The 22815-nt window shown below is 44.2% G+C and overlaps 1 protein-coding gene across 1 annotated transcript in view; it reads right to left on the reverse strand.

Moving 5' to 3' along the window:
* Positions 1–14238, reverse strand: part of LOC115558186 (protein kinase C-binding protein NELL1) — a gene marked incomplete in the record, with an annotated part of 136883 nt that extends 122645 nt beyond the window's left edge. The window contains 2 exon segments of the mRNA XM_030376067.1: positions 13484–13612; positions 14103–14238. Coding sequence (XP_030231927.1) covers positions 13484–13612; positions 14103–14151 — 178 coding nt within the window.
* Between the last annotated feature and the right edge of the window lie 8577 nt (positions 14239–22815).

Genomic DNA, 22815 nt, shown 5'->3' on the forward strand with positions numbered 1-22815 from the left:
TATGTTGTAAGTCCTGGCACTTAAAATATAGTACATATCATTGTGAAGCATCTTATCCTAGCTAGCATAGTTGTATACGGGGAATGGGTTAACCAATTGTTAGTGCTTTGCACTTGGCTCTATGAACATCCGACAACGATATATTGTATCTCTTTCTCCTGCCAAATGTAATTTGGACAAAAGCGTCTTCTAAATATCTGTACTGCAAATGTAAATGACTCACTACATTATTCATTTATCTGATAAACCAATGTCTTAGTCGGTATTAATATCTTAAGGATGAGCCTCTGCCTTTCATTTAGAGGGACAGACGGCCGGCCTTGAGCACAGCGTCCCCGTGGATCAGCGTGGGCAACGTGAGCGGCTGGCCCGGCCTGATAAGATCAGCAAAGGACATCCAGGTAGGAGACACGCGTGGAGATAATACAACCTAAGGTCACCCAAAGGCGCCACGCTACTCTCACAGGAATCATCTCTGTCACAGCTCAGTGGCAAAACAAAGGCAGGCACCTGTGACGATCGCGTCTGTGGCTGCAAGGACACGCGCACACATGTACACCTCGCACACACACACACACACACACGCACACACGCACCATCGGGGTGGAACCTGCTGGTTGGAGCTTGGCTCTCAGCTGACAACCAACTAGGCTTTTTTTCTTGCCGACTGGCACTGACGTGAATACACAATGCGACGCAATTTACAACCTTCCCCCAAACACGGGTGAGAGACACAGGGAGAAATACAACCCTCCCGGCGGGGGAATAAACCACCAAGAGGAATGCCATCTAAAACTGTATTAATTACCCATCATGAGGTAACCAGATTTACGACGGGCTGCTCCCCAGTGTGGGAGAGGGATGTCTCCCCACCCTCAGCTCGTCTCCCTCCCGGGGGACGTGGATTTTTGGGGAGAGAGCGAGTGCGTTCGGGGCGTGTACATACAGGTAGGGGTTTGGATTAGGAAGTCAAGACACATTAATTATTGAAGTGAGAGGAAATGACAGCCACCCCCCCCCCCCCCTCTCCTTGGCAAACAAGGACCCTGAACTTAGGAGTGTGTGTACCACTTGTTTCCCCGTGCCTCCACTATTCTTCTGCAGTCGGTGTGGGTTGTGAGTGTGTGCACACGCGCAGAGGAGTGTGTGGTGGTGGTGGTGGTGGGGGGGGGAATAAGGAGAGAGGAAAGATGGTGCGTGTGTGTGTGGGGGAGTAACGAGCACAATGTGATGAAACCTCCATCCTCCAGAAAGTCACTTTGATTCATTCACCGGGGCTCAGCCGCATCGCACTGTAAAACCAAAAGCCTGAGTGATAATAACCCGCTGGTATCAGACTTGTAGGCACCAGACGCCTCTCCTCCTCCTCCACCACCCCCTCCCCCAACCCCAACCCCACCCCCAACACCACCATCCACCCCCACCCGGCTGTCCTGCGTCGAGGAGGCGGCTCCGGGAGCAAACAACCTCAAACCGGATTCATTTAGCAGGGAGATTGAATAAGCCTGCACTGCATTCATCAAAAGACTCTGCCTTGGTTGTTCCGCGTGTCGCCTCGCCTCAGAGACGCACACAGCACCGTGAGACGGATGAAAAGCTCCGCCGGCGCCGCGGGTCGAGACGCAAAAGAAGCATTTTCTCTCCGTTTTTCATATATATTTCACACGGCTCTTTCTCCGGTAACCCTGACTAAAACAAAATGACAGATTGCCTTTTGGTGCACTCATCCCGGGTTCCTTTGATCCGCGTTGCTTAACAGAGGAGGATGAAGAAAAAACATGAAATCCTGTTTACAACTTAGGAGTGCATCGTGAATCGCCGTGGTGACAGTCTAAGTAGAGTATCTGTCAGGCGGCAGCCATGTCACACTTTAGTGCCTTCACTGGTTTATGATCAGCAAAATTATATATTTCTTTAAGTCCCCGGTCACCCAGATCCAAAAATGTGTCCATAAATTCAAAGTTGATGTTGAAGCCGTCCGACAAGGTTTTATGCGTTTTTTCTATTTATTTACTATGATAAAATAAACGCTGTCAAAAACGTCTTGTATTTTCTACTATGAATTATTAAGGCTTGAACTATGAAGTATTATCAGAGCCGAACAACTGAGTAGCTGAGATGAGGGGTGCAGAAGTAAGAGCAAAAAGAGCACGTCATTCCTGAGCGAAAGACTCGCAATTGAGGCTCATAACGGAAGATCCAGGCCGTCAGCAGTTACTGACTTGTGTTTGTGCAACAAAAACATCACATTTCTATTTTTCGGTGAGAGAGTATTCTACCTCAGGGGTGCAACTATCATTGCATGAATCCACCTACCGATTTGCAGATGTGCACACACTCTCCATGACTTACGGGTGTGACAGCACCATTTTAGCACCATAAACACTGCAGCAAAAATGTAAACGTATGAGTTTCTAAATGTGTGATTTGTAGAATAGGATTCGTGCACCTGCGATTAAGAACTCTACAAGTGTGCAACTCGTAAAAGCATTCTCCTCTGTGACGTAAGTGACTGGTACACACTTTCACTTTTCTACTTTCATTTTCTACAACTAAAAACACCACTGTTGCAGGTGTTCAGTTGCTTTGCTCCAATAATACCTTCACAGTTTCCCTGATGGGCCATTGAGTGTCATTGTGGTTTTATTCAGCATTATATATTGTCCCCGCTCCCTTGTAAAATAAAAATTCATTACATACCATTATTACAGGCAGACTTGCAAAGCGGTTGGCCTATTAACGCCACTAACTCAGAGGTTCTGAATGGGTCGGAAAAAAACACGATTTGTCACGGGTGTCTCTAATAACACTCATTTGGGGTCTTCTCCTTTTATGTACCCGGGCGAGGCTAGTCGACTTCTCTTCGCTCGTTTAGTCGGCCACCTGTGTCCCCGTACATGAAAGGAGCGGAGGCGGAGCCATAATTAGTGTGATGAGTGACACCTGTGGTTGTCCAACGGTATGCCTCTGTGAAGAACATAGAGATAGAGATACATTCTTAGACAAGATTAGCTTGTAAACCAATGTATGTATAAGGCATAAAAAGCAAGATACCGGTTACATTGCCCAACCTTTTTCAATGAGTTGTTATTATTCAGGGATTTACAATCTGGGACATGTTGAGTACAAATATTTTATATTAAATGGACCCATAATTAGTTTGATGAGTGGCACCTGTGTTTGTGCAACATTATGCCTCTGTGGAAAGAGATATACATGGACAAGACTGGCCTGTAAACCAATACTAAAAAGTAAAAAGCATCAAAAGCAGGATTACGTTTACATTTCTAAAACGGAGTCCTTTTTATCCAGTGATATTAAGTTCTGTGTCATGTGGCGTGAAAGTATTTTACATAAAATATGCATCAAATGAATTCATATGAATACATAAACGACTCAGTGAAGAATCGGTTGAGTAATGTGAACTTCAAGTCTTGGCCTCTCAAAGATGGTGGCGTTTGATACAGCGCAGCAGAGGGTCAGAGCAGTCAACGCGGCGGCCATGAATATCAGTCAGTGATCTATTATGCCAGGTGTGATCTGAAATGTTATGTAAAGGGTGTGGGACTGGTACAAGAAGGCTAGTGTCTGTGATTGGACAGGCTTATGATTAGCCCCATAGGTCACTCCTAATGCAGTTATCCTGTTTTGATAACATTGATTTACCGATATAGGCTTTTTTTCTGTATTTCTACATCTACAGATAAACTGGAAAACATTTTTTCATCACATTGACAAATCAAACTGGACAACAACACATTTTTCATTCGCTACAGTCGAGCGAAGCGCAAAAACTGTATGCTTTACATTCAAGCATGCATGAGCACATTCACACTACGACGAGATAGTGTCCACCAAACAGCTCAACCCCTTAGTGCCTTGCTCAATGACATGTCAACATGGCGGAGATTTCAACCAACCTACTCCTCAGTTGCAGAGCGATTAGTTTCCGTTGAGCCAAACCAGTAAATGCAGTGTTTTTACCACAGTGTATGAAAGAGTCACAAAATAGACTTCTAAATCGAGGCTCCTAGGCTGATCAAAGCGAGGACTTGATTCCAGCTGGCGCGGATCACAGCAGGGTGTACACCTTCGCTATATGTTGTATCTTCTGACCAGAGTTAAGCCACAGTACAGTCAATATAGCCACTAATTCACTCAATGCCATTGCTGTTCCCTCCAGAATCGTTGCTGGTCTTGAATACGTGTTGGTCTAAAAACCCTCCCCCACTCTCACACTGTCACCCTGCCAGGACGCCAGCCAACCACCGCGAACACACACCCACCACAGAGAGCAGTTGGATCGTCTCCTCTCAAACATGACATAAAATAAATTTGGATCTCTTGGATAAAGAAAAAATGGCAGATGCTCCTCAATAGCGCCAAGGAATATGCAGATCCGTTCTCTGTGGCTCTTTCAGAAAGAGGAGTGACGGGGGAATGAAATTGGAAGAGGTTGATTTTGTGACAGCGCTCTGAACTGCACACGGGTATGTGTGTGCGTGCGTGCGTGCGTGCTTGCCTGAATGCGCGAGTGTGTTGGTGCGTGCGTGTATGTAGGTTTGTGTATGTTCACGCTTGCTTGCGTACGAGTACGTTCGCGTATGTGCGTGCCGTGCATGCGTGCCTGCGTGCGTCCGTGCGTGCAAGTGCAAGTGCGTTTGTATGTGCGTGCGTGCGTGTGCGCGGTAGCGAGTGGTTCCCGATGTGAAGGAGTAAACGGCGGCGACGCAGGCAGACAGAGGAGGGGGAGATTACGCTGAGCGCTCATCTCCATAGTAATAAGCACAAGGTCAGCCGCTTCCCCCTCTAGAGCACGTCGGGAGGTTCGAGGTCCCGGAGATAGTGTGACCAGCTGACACAACATGCAATGCCTTTGGAATTATACTCAGCCGAACAGAAAAAGATATGAAGCACTGGGTTCTTTTCTTATCAGTATCTGTGAAGGATAGGCAGTGATGAGCGGCAGGCCAACTACGCCAACCGCGAAGCGCGAGTCGGTAGAACATATCTTTTCCCTAATGTGTTTTTTATCATTACAATGTATTGACGTTTAAATGTTGTATAATAGGTGTTTTATGTTGTTTTTTTTGGCTGGTAACCGGAAGGTTGCTAGTTCGATCCCCGGCTCCTCCTAGTGTCGAGTTGTCCCTGAGCAAGACACCTCACCCTGACTGCTCCCGACGAGCTGGCTGTCGCCCTGCACGGCTGACTCCGCCGTCGGTGTGTGAATGTGTGCATGAACGGGGTGAATGTTCGATAATATTGTAAAGCGCTTCGAGTGGCCACCAGTTAGAAAAGCGCTATAAAAATGCCGTCCATTTTGTGTCATATCTCCATGACATTCAGGCTCGAACCCTTTGGCTGAGCTTGACGTCTAATGGGCGCCGTGTTGTCCCAGCTCTGTTCCTTGGAGCCCCCCATCAGCACGCCATCTAGAGCTACGTATCTGAGAACAGCTCATCAGCTGCAGTTCCTTGCTAATCATGAACAGAACTGAGTCTCAGACAGTGGATTGGTAATCATCCATGAGAGAGCGGCTCATGTGCCAGTGTTCTTGTTTTTGTTTCTACACTTGTGTGTCTGCTATTATCGCCCTTCTGTCTCTTCCCTCGTCACGATGATGTGTTGTTTGTGTGATACACTGTGGTCCGCTGAGAGCCACCTCTAAAGTTCACTCCTTGCCATTTAGTTAGGATTCCCTAACAACAGTACACACAGGATTATTACTCTTCCCCCTTGCAATAAGCCGCCCAAAGGCTGTAATAAAAAATAAATATACGTCAGGATAGATTGTAGTGGAACAAATTGAACATAAGGTTACAGGGCCATCGTAATGAAGGTAAAAGCAATTACAGGGGACTCAAGATAGCATCTAAGCAAAGGAATGGCAGAGCACTGATCACGTCCACATTGTGACGGAGAAGAGGCCTCGTGGTTATCTGCACAGCACAGTCTAGAAAATACTCTCACTACATGGAAATGAAACTGAATGGCTTGCTTCTCAAGGTGTTTACGTTTGTTTTGTGGGTTAATTTCCCTGCTTGCTCTGCGGAGGGCACAGAGAGATACGCGGTGAGTGAGGCAGACAACCTTTCTCACTGTCGGTGTGATAATGAGCCTGAATAAAGGGAGGCCCTGGAGTAGCTTATGATGAATTGCTTCAAATGTCTTGTAAATAGTCATGTCCTGCTTCTGAAAAGCAGAGCCACTCACTGTTCTTTCTACCCCATCTAAGATGAATTGTTAAGAAAAGTACTTGCATCAGCAACACACTATCTTCTTAAAAGAATGTGGTGCAGCTGACAGAGAATTTCCAAATTCAAATAGGATTCCCCGAGACATTACCAAAGTGGGGGTGCTTTTACTGGGAGGGAGGAATGTATCTTAACAGCGGCAGAAAACCATTATTACATGTCAGAGTAGAACAGATTGATCATATAGACACACACACACAGCCTTATTAGCAGAGCTTAGTGGTAGTAGATCTGTGCTCAAGGATGGGGTCATGTCAATATGATCTGCTCTTAAAACACTATTAAACAATTACCGACCATCTGTTATTTTAAAACACTGTAATATAATACACACTAACCAACGATCTGTTAATTTAAAACACTGTAATACACACTAACCAGCCATCTGTTATTCTAAAACACTGCGCTACACACTAACAAACTACCTAGTCTTTTAATACCCTGAACTACAAACTAACCAACTACCTAGTCTTTTAAAACACTACACACTACTAACCAACTACCTGGTCTTTTAAAACACTACACACTAACCAACGACCTAGTCTTTTAAAACACTGCACTACACACTAACCAACTATTTGGTCTTTTAAACACAACACACTAACCAACTACCTAGTCTTTTAAAACACTGTATTACACACTAACCAACTAGCTAGTCTTTTAAAACACGGTATTACACACGAACCAGCTACCTAGTCTTTTAAAACACTGCACTACACACTAACCAACTACCTAGTCTTTTAAAACACGGTATTACACACTAACCAACTACATAGTCTTTTAAAACACTACATTACACACTAACCAACTACCTAGTCTTTTAAAACACTGTGACTGCACTACTCACTAACCAACTATTTGGTTTTTTAAACACAACACACTAACCAACTACCTAGCCTTTTAAAACACTATTACACACTAACCAACTACCTAGTCTTTTAAAACACTGTATTACACACTAACCAACTACCCTAGTCTTTTAAAACACTGGACTACACACTAACCAACTACCTAGTCTTGTAAAACACTGCACTTCACACTAACCAGCTACCTGGTCCTGCTTCCCCATAGAGAGCGAGGTGTGACCCAGAGCGAGCCTTGGTTACAGAGCCTCACCAGCCGTGGACAATGACATAATTCCCCCCGTTTCCCAGATTCCAAATAGAGGCTCTTGTACGTGGCCCCCACTATCCAGCCTACCTTTAATTTGACAGTGGGGGGGGTGGGAGCGCAATAGAGCTATTGCTGTCCCCTTTGAAAGATATCACCCTTGTGTCCGATGAATTATTCAGAGGAAATAATTCCGCCGTGGTTCCTGTGCGGTGGGACGAATGTCTCGCCGCCTCCGCCACGAGGACAGCCGGGGAAACTCATGCATAAAAGATGAAAGGTTTGATAGCTGGAGCCATGGACCCTCGCGGTTCGTACGCTGCCTGGCTCATCTGCAGCGGGTCTGAGGGCCGGCCAAAGCCTCCACTGGGACCTGGCGGCATGCGGGCATTCTCTGTGATATCTGTGCCACATGAAGCTCAAAAAAGGAGACCAGCGCTAAAATTAGCCGTCGCAATGAATGCCAGGCTAGCGTGCTGCAACTCGAGTGTGGTGAGGTACTGGTAGTTCACACCCGGTTCACCTTTTGTTTTGGTCTTCCAAAGCTCAGATTTCCAGGTACATTTTAAAATTTGTGTTTTTAAAGCCTTCTTTTTTTCTCGGCAGCCTAAATGTTACCAGAAATACATTTTGCACTCATCTGTATTTTTACATTTTCATAATCCCCCAACCATGCTCCTTAAATCAGAAAAAAACAAATATATATTTATATATATTGTGGGTGTGAAGGCAGTTGAAGTCTGCCACAGCAAGCTCTATGCCTCCGTCCCACATTCCCTGTTCTCCCTTTCCCTCTCTTTTCCAGGCAGACCCGTCTCCCACATAAGAACACTGACGGATCCATTTGAGGGGAGCCAAGCCCCTTCTCCTGCCCAATTGCCTGACACAAGCACGATAACATTTCAGTCGCCCCATATCAAAGATTGGCATACTCCTGCCTTCTAAAACAGGAGTAACATGCACATTGCTGATATGCCGCGAATAAAGCAGGCTGTGGTGAAATGTGGATCCGCTCCCTGTAATTTTAGCCTCCCTGCATTCCCAGGTACCCAGAAGCCCGGGACTGAAGGAACAGCCATCCCAGTTTGGGGGTGATTGCCTTTTTCACTCACCCGTAATTAATTCCCCCTTCACAGAGGTAAATACAAATCAGATAACATTCTGAAACTATCACATTGTGTAAAGATTGATCTTAGATCCCGATGTGTGATATTAAACAAGATTTTTTGTTATGGTATGATTCTATCTAGGGCAGCACGTGGAGTATTGCCGGAATACTGTAATTATATATGCTAATGAAATGCATTGTTATGCAAAGCTATGTGAGAATGATTCACTTTCTGCAAAACGTACCAAAAAAGCAAGCATAAATAGTACAAATGTAAACCAAAAGGCTTAGCTGCGACTAGCGTCAATGCTATACCTTTTAGCCTGCATGTGTATATATTTAAGCCCTATTCATTCTACAACTAAAACAGGGTGTCTGTGGGGTTCAGAGGAGCAGAGAAAGCATCCAAGATGGAGTGCATCAACAACCACAAACAGAATAACCTTCGATGCCTACCAAGACTAAAGAAAGGCTTTCTTTCGAGAGACTATAACCTCGGCCTCACCTTGTGAACCATGGATCTGCAGTTAAACACACTCATATTTGTCATTTGGGGGTTGTTTCTTTGCCATCTATTTGTGTGAGGTTTATGGCTTGCAGGCATAGCAAAGGGCCAATACACTCCGTTTAGCACCCATATGCGTTTCCCCAAGCCTCTTAACATGGTCACAAGTTTTGGCAACAAGATTATGACTTCCTATGAAATTGGAGGATTTGACGAAAGGGGAAAAAACAATAACAGTGTCCTTTTCCATCTAGCATATTTCCGCAACTTCAAGGATCTGTCAGGAGATTTTAAGGCGTGTGAGCGGTGGACTTCGGAGAATTTCTATGGCTAAAATGTTGGATCCACGCGCCAGAGATGAGTTATTTGAGAACCTCCAGAATAAAGTGATTTCAGGCTTGGATGCCGGTTGGGCACGACATATTTCAGTTCTTAAAATGCACACAAGCTGACAAGTGGTAATAATAGGCTGATTCCACCACCACCACGAGAACACAGAGAATCTACGAGTGTGGGCCAGTCCAAAAGTTGCTTTAACTAAAACAATAAGCCCTATTTGGATTTAGTCCGTGGGATATTAGTGTTGGCCGTGTTCAAATCAAGTTATAAATGCTTTCAGGATTCAAAGAAGAAATTATGCCAAGAACAAACTGTATGATTAATCTGGTTTTATTGGTTCTTAGCAGAGGTCACTAAAACACGGAGCTCATTACAGGTCCGGTCCAGACGCCGTCCTATTATAACGGATCAATTATTGAGAATTATTACGTTTTGACAGAGCGTGCAAGTTTAACTGCCATTACAGGACTGGTTTAACAGCCCAGGAGTCTAACCGACCAATTGCATGTGTTGTAAATCATCCCACGTGCTGCTGCTCAACCAATCAAATCTGTGCATTCCAAGGCGGAGACGTTTAGAGGAAAGTAATTTCACATGCCGCGCTCTAAATTGAGAAAAAGCAGAAGGCGAAAATAGCTGTAAATCCACAATAGACAGTTCCTTTGTCCCACTGGCAGTTCAAAACCAGTATATCTCTTGAAGCAGTGAGGCAGCGTTAAACACTGAGCAGACACATATTATTCCAGCCTCACCAATGAGCATCTTTTCATGTGTATGAGAATGGTCCCGACGGCCGACGCCCTCCCAGCCCAGATTTAAAATCCCGGCAGGACAAACTAGAGCTCACTTCTCTGACTGAGCCAGAGAGAGTGGGGGAGTGGGATTTAAAGGGGTGATATCATGCCACCAGGTGTGAGTGTGATTATTCATTACAAGCCGTCGGCCCTTCCCTGTACCTTAGTGACATCACAAGGGGGCGTGTCCACCTAGATGTACGCTGGATAGATCAGTCTACTATCTATCCTACATCAGATTTTCGAACCGCTCATAATGGCTAATCATACTCACACCTGGTGGCATAATATCACCCTTTTAAGGGAGAAAGTGAGACACAGAGAAATTAGTCATTTAAGCTGTACCGTCTTTACGATGTGTTGAGATTGCTGATTGCTGATAAATTAGTCAAGAGTGTTGAGGACAATAATGTGAACAGAAAAGAAGGAAGTAAAACTCGAGCAATACCCTACCTTTTATAAAAAAAAAAAACTAAAATAAAGCACTTTATTTTAAAATGGACGTCTTTCACAAGCTCCTGCCATTATGCATTTTTGTAAATGCAGTCCTTATTTCACTTGAAATGAGAGAATTCAATTTAATCATTTATTAAGTACTAGAAATATCTCCTTTTCAATGTGAAAACATCACGATAAGTATTATTAACCCTAACTACTAGGCTTCTTCAATATATAGGAACTGAATTATAACGCTAATGCTAAGTGAGACAATAGGCCTACGGTGTTCCGGACCTAAATATTCTCAAACTGGACCTCTTTGAATTTGGTTAAATGGTTGCTCATACTCATTTAGGAGGATATAGGTCAACCCCTCCCTCATCTAGTGGTTGTGCCTACTCCATGCCACACAGGAGATGCCTACACACAACCTGCTGTTGAAATTAAAGAAAATATATCAACATTTTCTCATCAATGCATCATCGCATGGCATGTACTGCATGTACTTATTCTAAGTCGCTTTGGATAAAAGCGTCTTCTAAATGCCCTAAATGTAAATGCATGTCTTCTGGATGCAATGAGTTTTTTTTAAATGTGCATTATGTTGGCCACAAAAATAGATTTATTTTACTTAACACACATAACTGCTCCATCTCCCTTGTTACAACATGGTCATTATTGCCATTGGAGAAATGTAGTGGAAAATGACTAACGGCGAAAGAGGGATCTGCTATAGAAGAATAAAAGGTGTATGATGACACGGTGGCTTAATCCCATCAATGGCTTAAGATTTAGGAAGCATACAGAGAAAACACACAGGAACACATACAAGTCTCTGATAAAAAGCAGCCTCCATATTGGATTGTGTAGAAGCAACAGTATTTTGAAACCCAGTCGATGGGATGGCTACTAAACGTAGACTGAAAAGTGTATCTGCGCCAAAATTAACGCCAGATCAATTTGGCTCACACACATAGTTTGCTCGCAGGATATTCCCTGTTACGTGGTGATGTTACACCACAGAGTACGAGACCGTTTCTGTTGGACTTCACCAGAGCCCGACGGAAATCAGTCGCACAAAAAACCTCTCTGCTGCCGCACACACACCAGCACTGAGCATGAGCACATTAGTGCATGTGCCCGAGCACATAAGTGCATGTGCCCGAGCACATTAGTGCACGTTCACATCAGTACCGTGCACGTTCACATCAGTACCGTGCACGTTCACATCAGTACCGTGCACGTTCACATCAACAGTGCACGTTCACATCAGCACAGTGCACGTTCACATCAGCACAGTGCAAGTGCACATCCGAACCGTGCAAGTGCACATTTGAACCGTGCAAGTGCACATTTGAACCGTGCAAGTGCACATCCGAACCGTGCAAGTGCACATCCGAACCGTGCAAGTGCACATCCGAACCGTGCAAGTGCACATCCAGCAGTGTGCACTTACACATCACCATGGTGCACTTCAGCACCGATACTGGACAAAGAATCTTAGGAGAAACAGTGATATCCGATCCCTCTCTCCTCGCAGAAACGACCACCAACATCCCCACAGAATCATTAAAACACACCGCTGACCCTTCAGTCAAACACAGAATACAGCTGGAGAATACAGTGTGGCAAAACAAAACCAACAATTAATATTTACGGTCTACACATTGCCTATAGCATGTTTCATAAGGAAATAAATATTCCCCTCCAAAAACAACACCACTTGATTGCAACCCATTTGCTGGTCTTTCCCCCTTTAATGCATTTTTTTTTATTTTTAAGGAATCCAGTTGAGGTTCAATTGGGCCTGAAGGCTGTGAGAGACGATGCAGGGCTGGTCGCTGCCATAAATCAACACGGCAGTGGGCAAAGTGTTAAATAGGTCATGACGGAAAGCTCGGGTCTCGGGCTCGCTCGTTCAATATTCACCCTCCCCTCCCTCATGGCTAAGACCCCCTGCTTTCACACGGTCTGGTCAGTGGGGCGGGCTGGTGGGTACGGGGGTGGATGACAGGGCGGGGGTGGGGGGTAGTTGGGGCGGGGATGCCATCTTCCAGGGTGGACTGGTGCATCGCCTATCTTTTCATCGATACATAAAGAAACAGAAGGAATCCAATAATCTAAGCCCAATGGAGTCACACATTGTGTGGTAGCGGTGCATACCTGACGCTACGCTACAACCACTGCGCTAGTATCCCGTCTGACTCCCCCTCTGCCTAAATGAGAAACTGCTGTGTTATTATTTTCATGAGGGCACATTTTCATTTTTGCTCTTTTTGCGTTGAGATGATAAACGATTTACTCCTGTGGATCAACGCCCATCCGACACTGGGAAGCACGCGCGTCAAAGCACGCTTTGGCTCACACGTGTGTTCAAACACACACACACACACACACACACACACACACACACACACACACACACACACACACACACACACACACACACACACACACACACACAGTATGCAAATGACTCACAATCGTGGCATATCTCTTGGGTAAATGCAACAAAACTACAATGTTACGAAAATAAGATCAATTTTAAAGCAATTTAAATTGTGACGAAATGATAACACATTACTATACATATACATTGCATTAAGTAACCATTGAACCGCCCAGACACACAGGCTAAAGTTACAGCACAAAGCCAATTAACAGCTAGACCGGTCGTCCCAATGTTACAACAATAATAAGGCTGGGAGGGTATAGACGCTGTCGGATGAAGATGCATTGAACATTGGCAATCGAGGTCAAATTAATTGTAATCAGGAGTGATGCTGACGATATCCTGTGACCGAAAGGTGTGACATTGATAACACAGAGCATGCATATTAAGTTGATCACCGTGTGTCTGCACAAGGACACGAATTCTGGTGCACACACGCACAAACACACACACACACATGCACACACATTAATTATTTACCTCGAAACAAGAAGGCTTTGCTGCTGTTGTGTAGCCCCGCGACTTGGGTAATTCCATAGGTGGCATTAGCCAGGTCAAGTTCATTGATGATATCAATCTGGTAATCTTGATCTGATCCAAAACCCAAAACTGTTGAGAGAGGACGTCCAACAACAGTGTGTAACTGGCATGATGAAGAAGTACATACAGACATATTGCTTTGACACATAGCCTACAGTTTATACAGGGAATTCAAATTTACATTGTTACTCATAAAATGTGAATCATAGATGTGCAGAAGAAATAGCAAGTATACTCCCGAATTGCTAATGATTAAATAAACGTTTATCTTTGTTTGGTGTGTGTTTTTTTTACCATGCCAACACCTGTTTTCCTCATGGGCTATGTGCGCTATGCGCAGGAATAACCCTGCAATCTGCAACGCACAATTTTCGACCTTGTTTCAGCGCTAAGAGTGTAAATAAACAGTTCATTCTAATGTGTGGTCGACCCGCTAAACGTACAGCCTGCCTGAGCGCAAAGACGCAGATCCCCGGGAAGAGAGGTACCCCAGCAGACCAGGTGTGGACTAAAACCAGAACGCCACCCCGGGTGTCAGCTGAACGCCTGCGGGACTTACCTGGTTTTGTGAGGAAAAAAAGAGGCATCAAAGTCACCAAAATATCCATTTGTGTTTGTTTGTTCTGCTGTACAGTTTCCCTCTGATGCTCCCGATGCCCGTGCGCGTAACCGGCAGTCCTCCACCGTGCCCGCTGCGATAAGACTGAACCTCGGCGCTCAGCTCCACGTTGCAGAGCAGCCGTCCGGGCCGTACCATTAAGCGGGAGGAGGGGAGCCCGTGGTGCACTACAGGATGATCTTATCTCAGGACAGGGGTGTACTCGCTACTATGCCATAACGCTGGTGCAGATGTGCGTTATTTTCGACAATTACAAAGTGAGGATGGACATGGTGGAGTTAGGGTTAGTGCGTAATGCAACTTTGGTCCAGGCCACCTCCTTAGTAGACATTGTAGAGGTCCAACTCTGGAGGTGAGAAAGGCGACCCAAAAAAAGTCAGGAGAATACACGAAAGGACGAGAGCATGATTCTCTGTCATTAAATGGGTGATATGCTTTTTTCGACTTTCCCCTTTGCTTTAGTTATATGACGTATAGAAACATCTATGCTCGAGCCAGAGGGAGCAATCTTGCCCACCGAGAATGCCCCTCAATAAGTGCGTGAAACAGATCGTTTGCGCTCAAACTTTATGTTACTACTATAATAGCAGGCCTGTCGCACCAGTTACTCAAGTTACTCAAGTGCGCATGTGCCAAGCGCGAATTCATATACACTGCAAGCACGCACATGCGCACGAACATACACGGAGACGCACACACATGCGCAGTCGCACACACTAAAGCACGCGCGCACACCGCACGTCACAAAGGTAGCGACACATACACGGAAGCGCACGCACACACACACTCTCACACGCACAGGTAAGACGTTTAACGGCTCCGCCATCGGCACACGCTTAGGTAAGAACACACACGCACGTGCACACACCGCAGCGACAACAAATTCTCCCAGGTAAAACGTTCTGTCAAAAGACTATATAAATTGCGATACAATAAGGGAAGAGACAATTTCTCACCTAGACAAGCAACGGCATGTCGTTCATTTAGTCATATAAAAACTGTTCAATTCAAACATTCCGCCGACCGGCATACCAACACACAAGTGAGGTGATCTTAAAGAGACAGTGTCCCTATAAAACAACGAAACATGTCAATAACACAGTACACTATTGTGAATTATGTCTATAGAGTCCACCACAAAGACAATACCAATGATGATTATTATTTTCAACTAACCAATAGTAGTTGCCTTGCACTTTTAAATGTCAATGCACTTGAATGCCCTGAATAACAGTAAAAGCTATTTAATAATTTATTTGCATGCATAGTATTCTACACTTTTCATTGAACAATTACTGTTAATTACTAGTGTCCGTAAAAGTGTGAGGCAGTGAGTGGATGGTGCTGAAGTGCGAAAATCGAGCCTACCGGCTACCCGCATTGTTTACAACTCCTCGTGAATCCGCCGACGCACGCAAAAAACGTTTGACCAATAACAACAGAGTTGGCTACTCAACGCTGAAATCGGACAGAAATTAAGAGTGTGAGAATAATAAGTGGTATTTTTAACATACAGACATGTAACCTATTCTAGTAGTACCCCCAAATGCAATTATTAACCTCTGAAAAAGCATCATATGGGATCTTTAAGGTAAACGCATCACTTCTCAAATGGCATTATATCAAGATGTGGAACTTATTGGGTCCTTTTAAATAACCCGTGCACCTTCCTTTAGCGCTGCTGGGAATTGCCTTTGTTGTAATTTAGTTGATTAAACGGCCCATTGTGCAGAATAAATGTTTAGCTATAAGCCATCCAACAAAGAAACTAGAATCCTCCGAACCCAATCATCTCCACCACGTCGAGCTTCTCCTCCATCAGCCTCGTCTCTCAACTGTTGTCCTCCCTGGGAGCGTCTCGTGGATTTACCTCTGCTGCTCTCCCAGCCCCCCTCTCCCCCGAGACCCGTCCTCCTTCAGAAGCATCCATCGTGCCCTGGCTAATCGAGTCGATGTGCATTGTGGAGGAGTTGTGTTTAGTTATGCAGCAGCAACACCAACACACAACGCATCGGGGGGGCGGGGGGGGGGGCGGGGAGGGAGGACTGGGAGCAGACAGTGCGGGTTAGCTAGTGTTGATCTCATAGTGCGTGTGTCCAAAAGGTGTCTACTCTCTGAACCGTGATGGGCACTGGCCAGGTGGGTGCTAGACCGAGGGACGATGTTGGAATTGCTTGGAGCGAAACCCGTGAGACGATTCGGCCATTTTAAATGGTGGGAAATTGCCAATGCTGGTCGTAGAACATCAACGTATTAACTTATTTGGTCAAGGAGGAGCGACGTGGATCTTGGTGGAGCTTCTCATAGCTGTGTGATGTATGTCCCTAACGCCACGGTGTTTGTGGATGGCTAGCTGTGCTAGGGCAGAGGCTAGTGTTGATGGCTGCCTTTGAAAGAGGGTTGAGCTTCTGGGACTTTTATATTATAATGGCACTGGCACATTTCATATAGAATATCAATCACTATGACGCTCACACTCAATGAAACGTATTGCACTGTTGCCGTGGGTCATAACCATGGGGATAGCACCTCCCCCTCATTCATAGACCACTCAAAAATCTAATCTATTCGATCTCCAAAGTGAGCTGAAACAGGGGGTTCACCACACCGACTGCCGACGCGATGACCTTGAAAGCAAAAAGCATTATTTGTTTTACTTATTATTATGAGCCCAGAATTGTATTAGGCCCATTATGTATCGATTATTTTTCGCCACGGATGCTTTTATTCAGGTTTGATTTCTATATTTGTTAAACTATGTATTGTACATCCTTAGGGACCCAAGGTCTTGGGTAGTTCAACCATCATCTACGCATAAATGCATATCGTTATATCTTGTGTACATCTCTTGTAACCCAACTTGGCGAGAAAAGGGAGAAAGGACAAAGGCAGAGCAAGACGTAGAAATGCAGACAGGATTATCTTTCCAATTTAGTATCATTGTGAATGATGCACATTTTGATGCCTGTCATCATATGCCATTGGGATTTCAGAAGTCGTGCCAGTGGGTACCTCTTATCAGGCACCAATGGTGCCCCATCACAATTTAACTCAAAGAGGGGTCCCGAAAATCATATTTTCCATGGATCTTAACTGGCCCGACAGAGATGGAAGCCAAAGTTTCCCGTCTCTCTGGGGCAGAATAGGACTGAAATTAGACCCGTGGGAGACTTGATGATATATTTTCAAAGAGAAGATAAATTGAATCTAACAGTGCCTCAATTATACATGAAGGCACAAAAAGTGTCTGTCTTTCTATTAGCCATTTTATGAATTATTGCATTTTGTTCAACGTGACCAATACGTTTTGCTATCAGGACCTTTTCAGGTTCCAACCTATCAAGACATGTTTAATAGTATAACAGAAAGTACTACTACCACCATACTTCTGGAAAATGTACATTACTTTGTTATGCACATTGGAATATGTCAGCGTTTTACATAAAGTAGACATTGTTTCCGAGCTATGTAGATTATGGTTCTTTGTACACTCCCTTTGACAATGTTGTATGCGATAGGCATGACCTTGTGTAATCTAACAAATGCTGCTTCGATGGAAGGTTTCCATGTTCAGGCGTAGGATCCCAGAGGGAAATGAGAGGTTGGCAACCCTTGTGATTGGGGAAACCACAAACCAACGGAGGTTTCAAATAGGCCTGCAGCAGGATTTGTTCTCCTGACCTTAGCCTCCAGTTGTTATGAGAAGTTTAAAAGGTACCTTTACCATACCTTTCACGCATGCTGCTGCATTTCGATACCGGTTTTCTTTTCAAACGCTTTGAATGTGATGTTGATCTAATTAGACTTTGAGGGCAAGATGTTTTCTGCCGTTGCTGTTATGGATATATTTATACACTATTTATGTATGCGTTTATTTATGTCTTCCCCTTACACTAATATATTCCTTACCACCAGTTTCAATTAGATTCAGCTTCTGCCTATCACACCTGATTTTACCACTGGAGATCATGTTGTACATCTTAAACTCAGTGCTGTTGTCTTGTGGAAATAACACTCATACTATCTTGCTTCAACACATTACAATCCTTCCATTGCCTTGAATGCTTCCTACAGCAGGTAACATCTGCACAGATCATTGACTTCACCCTCCTTCACCTTGCTGTAATGAGCGTTGACAAAACCGTGTTGACAGTCGAATGAGCCCTGTTAGCTGTGTGTTTTCCCTCCTGAAAATATGTTATTTACTTTTAAGATGCTTTACATCAAATGTGGTGTAACTTCTATACAACTCTCTATAATTGAATTCATGTGGGGAATGCAAGCTTTGTCTCACTGCACACCTGCTCTTCTGAAAGAGCTATGATGCTCTTGATTCAAATGCCTCGTTCACATTGCCGAGAAGCTGGCCCAAATCAGATAATATTCCCCATCGGTGACTCAGATGTGCTTTTCTTCAAAGCATTGTGAACAGCACAAATCCCATTTAATCTGATCTGTTCGATTTTCATGTGGGCCATATGTGGTCCTTGTGAGAGACAGGCCAGATTTTTTGCAATGAGAACTCAGTCTTAACAATCATAACGGAATTTATGTGACTTTAGTTTTGTATCATTAAAACAACATTTGTTCTAATATAAGGAATTGAACCGATTTAGAAATGGAAACGTTCAGTTGATAAAAGAAGATCCTCACTGTAAACAATACTATAAATAAACCCTGACTTCAGTGGCCTCAGTGGTTAGCTCGTTGCGTGCTGTATTTGACATCTTTTTTATTGTTATTCTGCCGGTGCGGGTCTGTTCCGACTGTGGCAAGTTCACACTGGAATCCAATATTGGCTACATAGAAAAACAACCAAACAAAGAAAATTATCTGCGCAATATATCCGTATCAAACACTGAGGTGAGTAGTGTAAAGCCAAAGTATTGTATTTGTATAGTATAGTAGTTTGGACATAATTAGCCTGGCTCAACATGTGGAAAACACATTACTGGCTGAGGATAATGCACTGTACATGGAAACAAAATGAGTGAAAACCAAAGATTCAAACTATATTAGAATTGATTCAAATGCATTTGATTTGTATGAGAACGTTTTACTCTGGAAAAAAGTATCTATAGTATCTGGAAATAGATATAGCGACAATTAAAAAATATTTGTATACATGTGCATTCAAGCCCATCAAAATACAATATATATAATCATGTATAATATAAAGAAATATATATTTGTCAATGTTATATCCAGGAAAGGATTTGTCCTTCCCACAGAATGATTCCAGTATTGTTAATTTGTTACATTCTCGTAAAATGTAGTTTCCCAGAAATCTTTTTTCTGTGTTTAAACGTTCCTAATGAGTTGAACCATGAGAGGCTCTCAAAGGCAGTTCAGGGAGATGCGTGATATAATGTATTGATAGGGTTCATGTTTATTTGATCTGAAACTGTGCGCTCCACGCTGTCTGGTGAGTGGGCAGAGTAGCCCAGCCATTCTGACTTCTGTGGGCTCAACACAGGCAGCCGTGACGTCAAACGAACTCCAGCTGTTAGCACTGAAGGCCTATCATCACCCATTAATCATAGTGTTACCACACCGTACCACACAATGCCTAAATTAGCAGTTTCACGCTAATCTAGTCCCCTCCCCCTTTCCTGTCAACCCCCAGGTATTAGAAGAGCGAGTTCTTCATTTTCATGCTCCGATTATGCTTACCTTTGCAGGTTAGCACAACCGCTAAGCAAAACCCTAGACTCAGAAGCACCCATTGACAAGAAAGGTGATGGAGAAGAAGGGTTTATCTCTAGACGAGTTATCTTTCATGCGTCCATAAATGTGCTATAACTCAGGTGTGGAGACTAAACAGTGTTTAGGCCTCATTGTGGCTCTCCGGCTCGGCTTATCAGTTCTCCGCTATCAGAACCGGAACACTACTCTCCCAGGTCCATCCCTCAAAGGAAGGCCTTCAATGACACACGGGGGAAAACAGCCCTTTAACGTCGGCCTGTCAGCTGAACCTCGCCTCTCTCAGAGTGTCACCTCCCCAGCATCATGATTAATGGAGTCCCCAGAGAGGCTTTCGTAAAAGACAAGAGCTTCTGCGAGGTTGTTGGGCAATATCCCGTCCAGTACTGTATGTCGGCATAAGCTGCTCCAACACGATAAACCACAAACCAGTCAGCAGGCAGCCAGTGTTGGAGGCTTGTGGTTCTCCTATAAACAGTGTATGGGTCACGTGGAGCGGTGGTGCCTGACAACGATTGTGCTGAACCGTTAATGGGAGGGAAAACATTGTTGCAGAAGATTGTTTTTCTTTTCTCTCCTCCAAATCCATCCTACCAACTGTCAGAGCAGAATAGGCGATGGATTGTGCGTTAATGGCTTCCAGTCAAGTGCTCATAAAAGATTTGACCCCGTAGGTGGTTATGGGGTGATGCTCGTGGAACGACATTTTGTTGAACGACAAGGAACAATTGTCCCAGTTGTTCTTTTTCAGATGCTTTGACAAATGTTACAGCACTAATCAACGGCACGACCTACTTATATGCCCCGCAGGATCGGCTCAAAAGGCTGCACACCGTTTCTCCCCACCAAACCTCAACGATACGTAGAAGTCAGCAAATCAGGAGGGAATGGCTGCTTGCGGCAAGAACTAGCAAAAATAAAACACGCCAAAAGATAAACAACTATTTTGGTAAGGAAGAGAGTATTGACGCAGGAGTATGTGTTACATAGCAGTGTGTCTGCATAGTATCAGGGACCCCTAGTGATTAGTGCATGTATTGCTCCGTGTCCCGCCTACTCAGGAGGTGTGTTTGGATAAGGTTTGATTTGCGTCGAGATCGTTGCTTTCTGCTGCTGTTCCCAGAGAAGTGTCCCAGGAGCAGTGACATGCACCTGTCAGGAAGGATGTCTTCCCCAGTAATAGAGGGCACACGGTCCGTGACACAATTGGCTTAACTGAATACTATGCTGTCCCAGCAGCGGACATATTTTGCCCTGAGCAAGAGAAATACCGCGAGATATAACAGCTTCTTCACATGGTATATGGTACATGCACCTGCCTGCCTGCCTGTGTCTGTCCGCCTGTCTGTCTGTCTGTCTGTCTGTGCCTGCAGGCCTGCCTGTGTTGCAATTACAACATGAAGACGTCTTTCATTCCACATCTACAACACACCTGCCGACAGTGCGGACATAAATACACTACCTTATACACTGCAAATATTTTGTAATGCAATAACTAAATACAGCACACCACAGATGGGATAGTTAATGTATGCCACCAAACAAAACAACTTTTATACATTGACTCAATAAATAAATTAATGTATTTTAATGAGATAATATGATACAGTACAGGATTTTAGATTGTACATTTATAATTCAGTGATGGGAAATATGTTTCTCCACATCCCAGTACATTGCTTTGATGTACAATTCCCCTTATGAGCCAAATACCACCGTTTCCCTTATATTAACCGCTTCAGAATAGCCGATTATGCTACATAGAATCATCTTAAATAGTGTGGTTTTTTTTTTACTGCTAACCGGAATACTATAAGAGGTAATAGGAAGCTATCATACTGGGTGTTTCATCTTAGACATTATTACACAACAAGATCAGTGTGGCCGAGAGGTGTTACAGAAAATTATGCTTCAGAAGTTTTCTCCTCACTAGACAAGCCACTGGGGTTCCATAGGCTATACATGGCCAAAAGTGACAGTTGGGGCATCAAAGCCAGTTCACCCCACCAATTAGAGCTTTCACACCCCAGAGAATCTGTTGATGAGGGAACACTGTTCTAACACATCCAGATAACGCCTCCGATCCAAAGCCGAGAAGTGTGTTGCTTTTGCCTTTCCAGAGGATCTTTGAGGGAGGGGGGGGGGGGGGGGGGGGGGGGGATGTTAAAGGTTGGGACAATACTTCTATTGGGGGTTAAGAGAGATGAGGGGGGCCCAGTATGTATTTTCACCATGTGTGTTGTCCCAATGCAGGATAAAGAAAATTATCTTGGACACTACGTATTGGACACTACATAGTCATTTGGCACAGGCTTATTGCTTTTACAGCCCTAACAAGTCCATATATTGTCTCACTCCGAACTCATTTTCAACTTTTCTATAGAGTCTATTACCATAATAATGAGCTAGAATAAGAGCTCGATATAGTTTAGTTAGAAGATCTGTATGGATGAGAGTGTCTCTTATTTTAGCCTTAAAAGGTTAAAAACATATGCATAGAACTATATTGCATTGTTTGCTCAGCTCTGAAAAAATCTACTTTATCGATTGAATTCGATTATTTTCCTTTTTGCCTCGGGCTACTTCGGAGAAAACCATCAGAAAGGCAGCGCAGGATGTCAACCGCAGTACTGAAGAACACCATGACAGCCAAAGTTCAAAACTTCAAACGGAAGGCATAATGGGAGCCAATCAGCAGGGGTCCAGACACATTTTACCAACACCCTGAGAGGCGATGTTCACCCTCTTTGTAATGCTGCAATAAAACAAACCCCACATCAAAAGATGTGCTTTGAAAATACAAACGTGAAACATGTCCTTTTTCTGTGGCAGGGGTCCATGAGAAGACTCTGTTTACATCTGACTGCACAGGAAAAGATTCAGACCTTGTGAATAACTAAAAAATGAGCAGTGCACTGCAAAAAAATGTCAACTTCAAATGCAGCTCTGC

The sequence above is a fragment of the Gadus morhua genome, chromosome 14 (genome assembly GCF_902167405.1).
Source record: "Gadus morhua chromosome 14, gadMor3.0, whole genome shotgun sequence".
NCBI classification, from domain to species: domain Eukaryota; kingdom Metazoa; phylum Chordata; class Actinopteri; order Gadiformes; family Gadidae; genus Gadus; species Gadus morhua.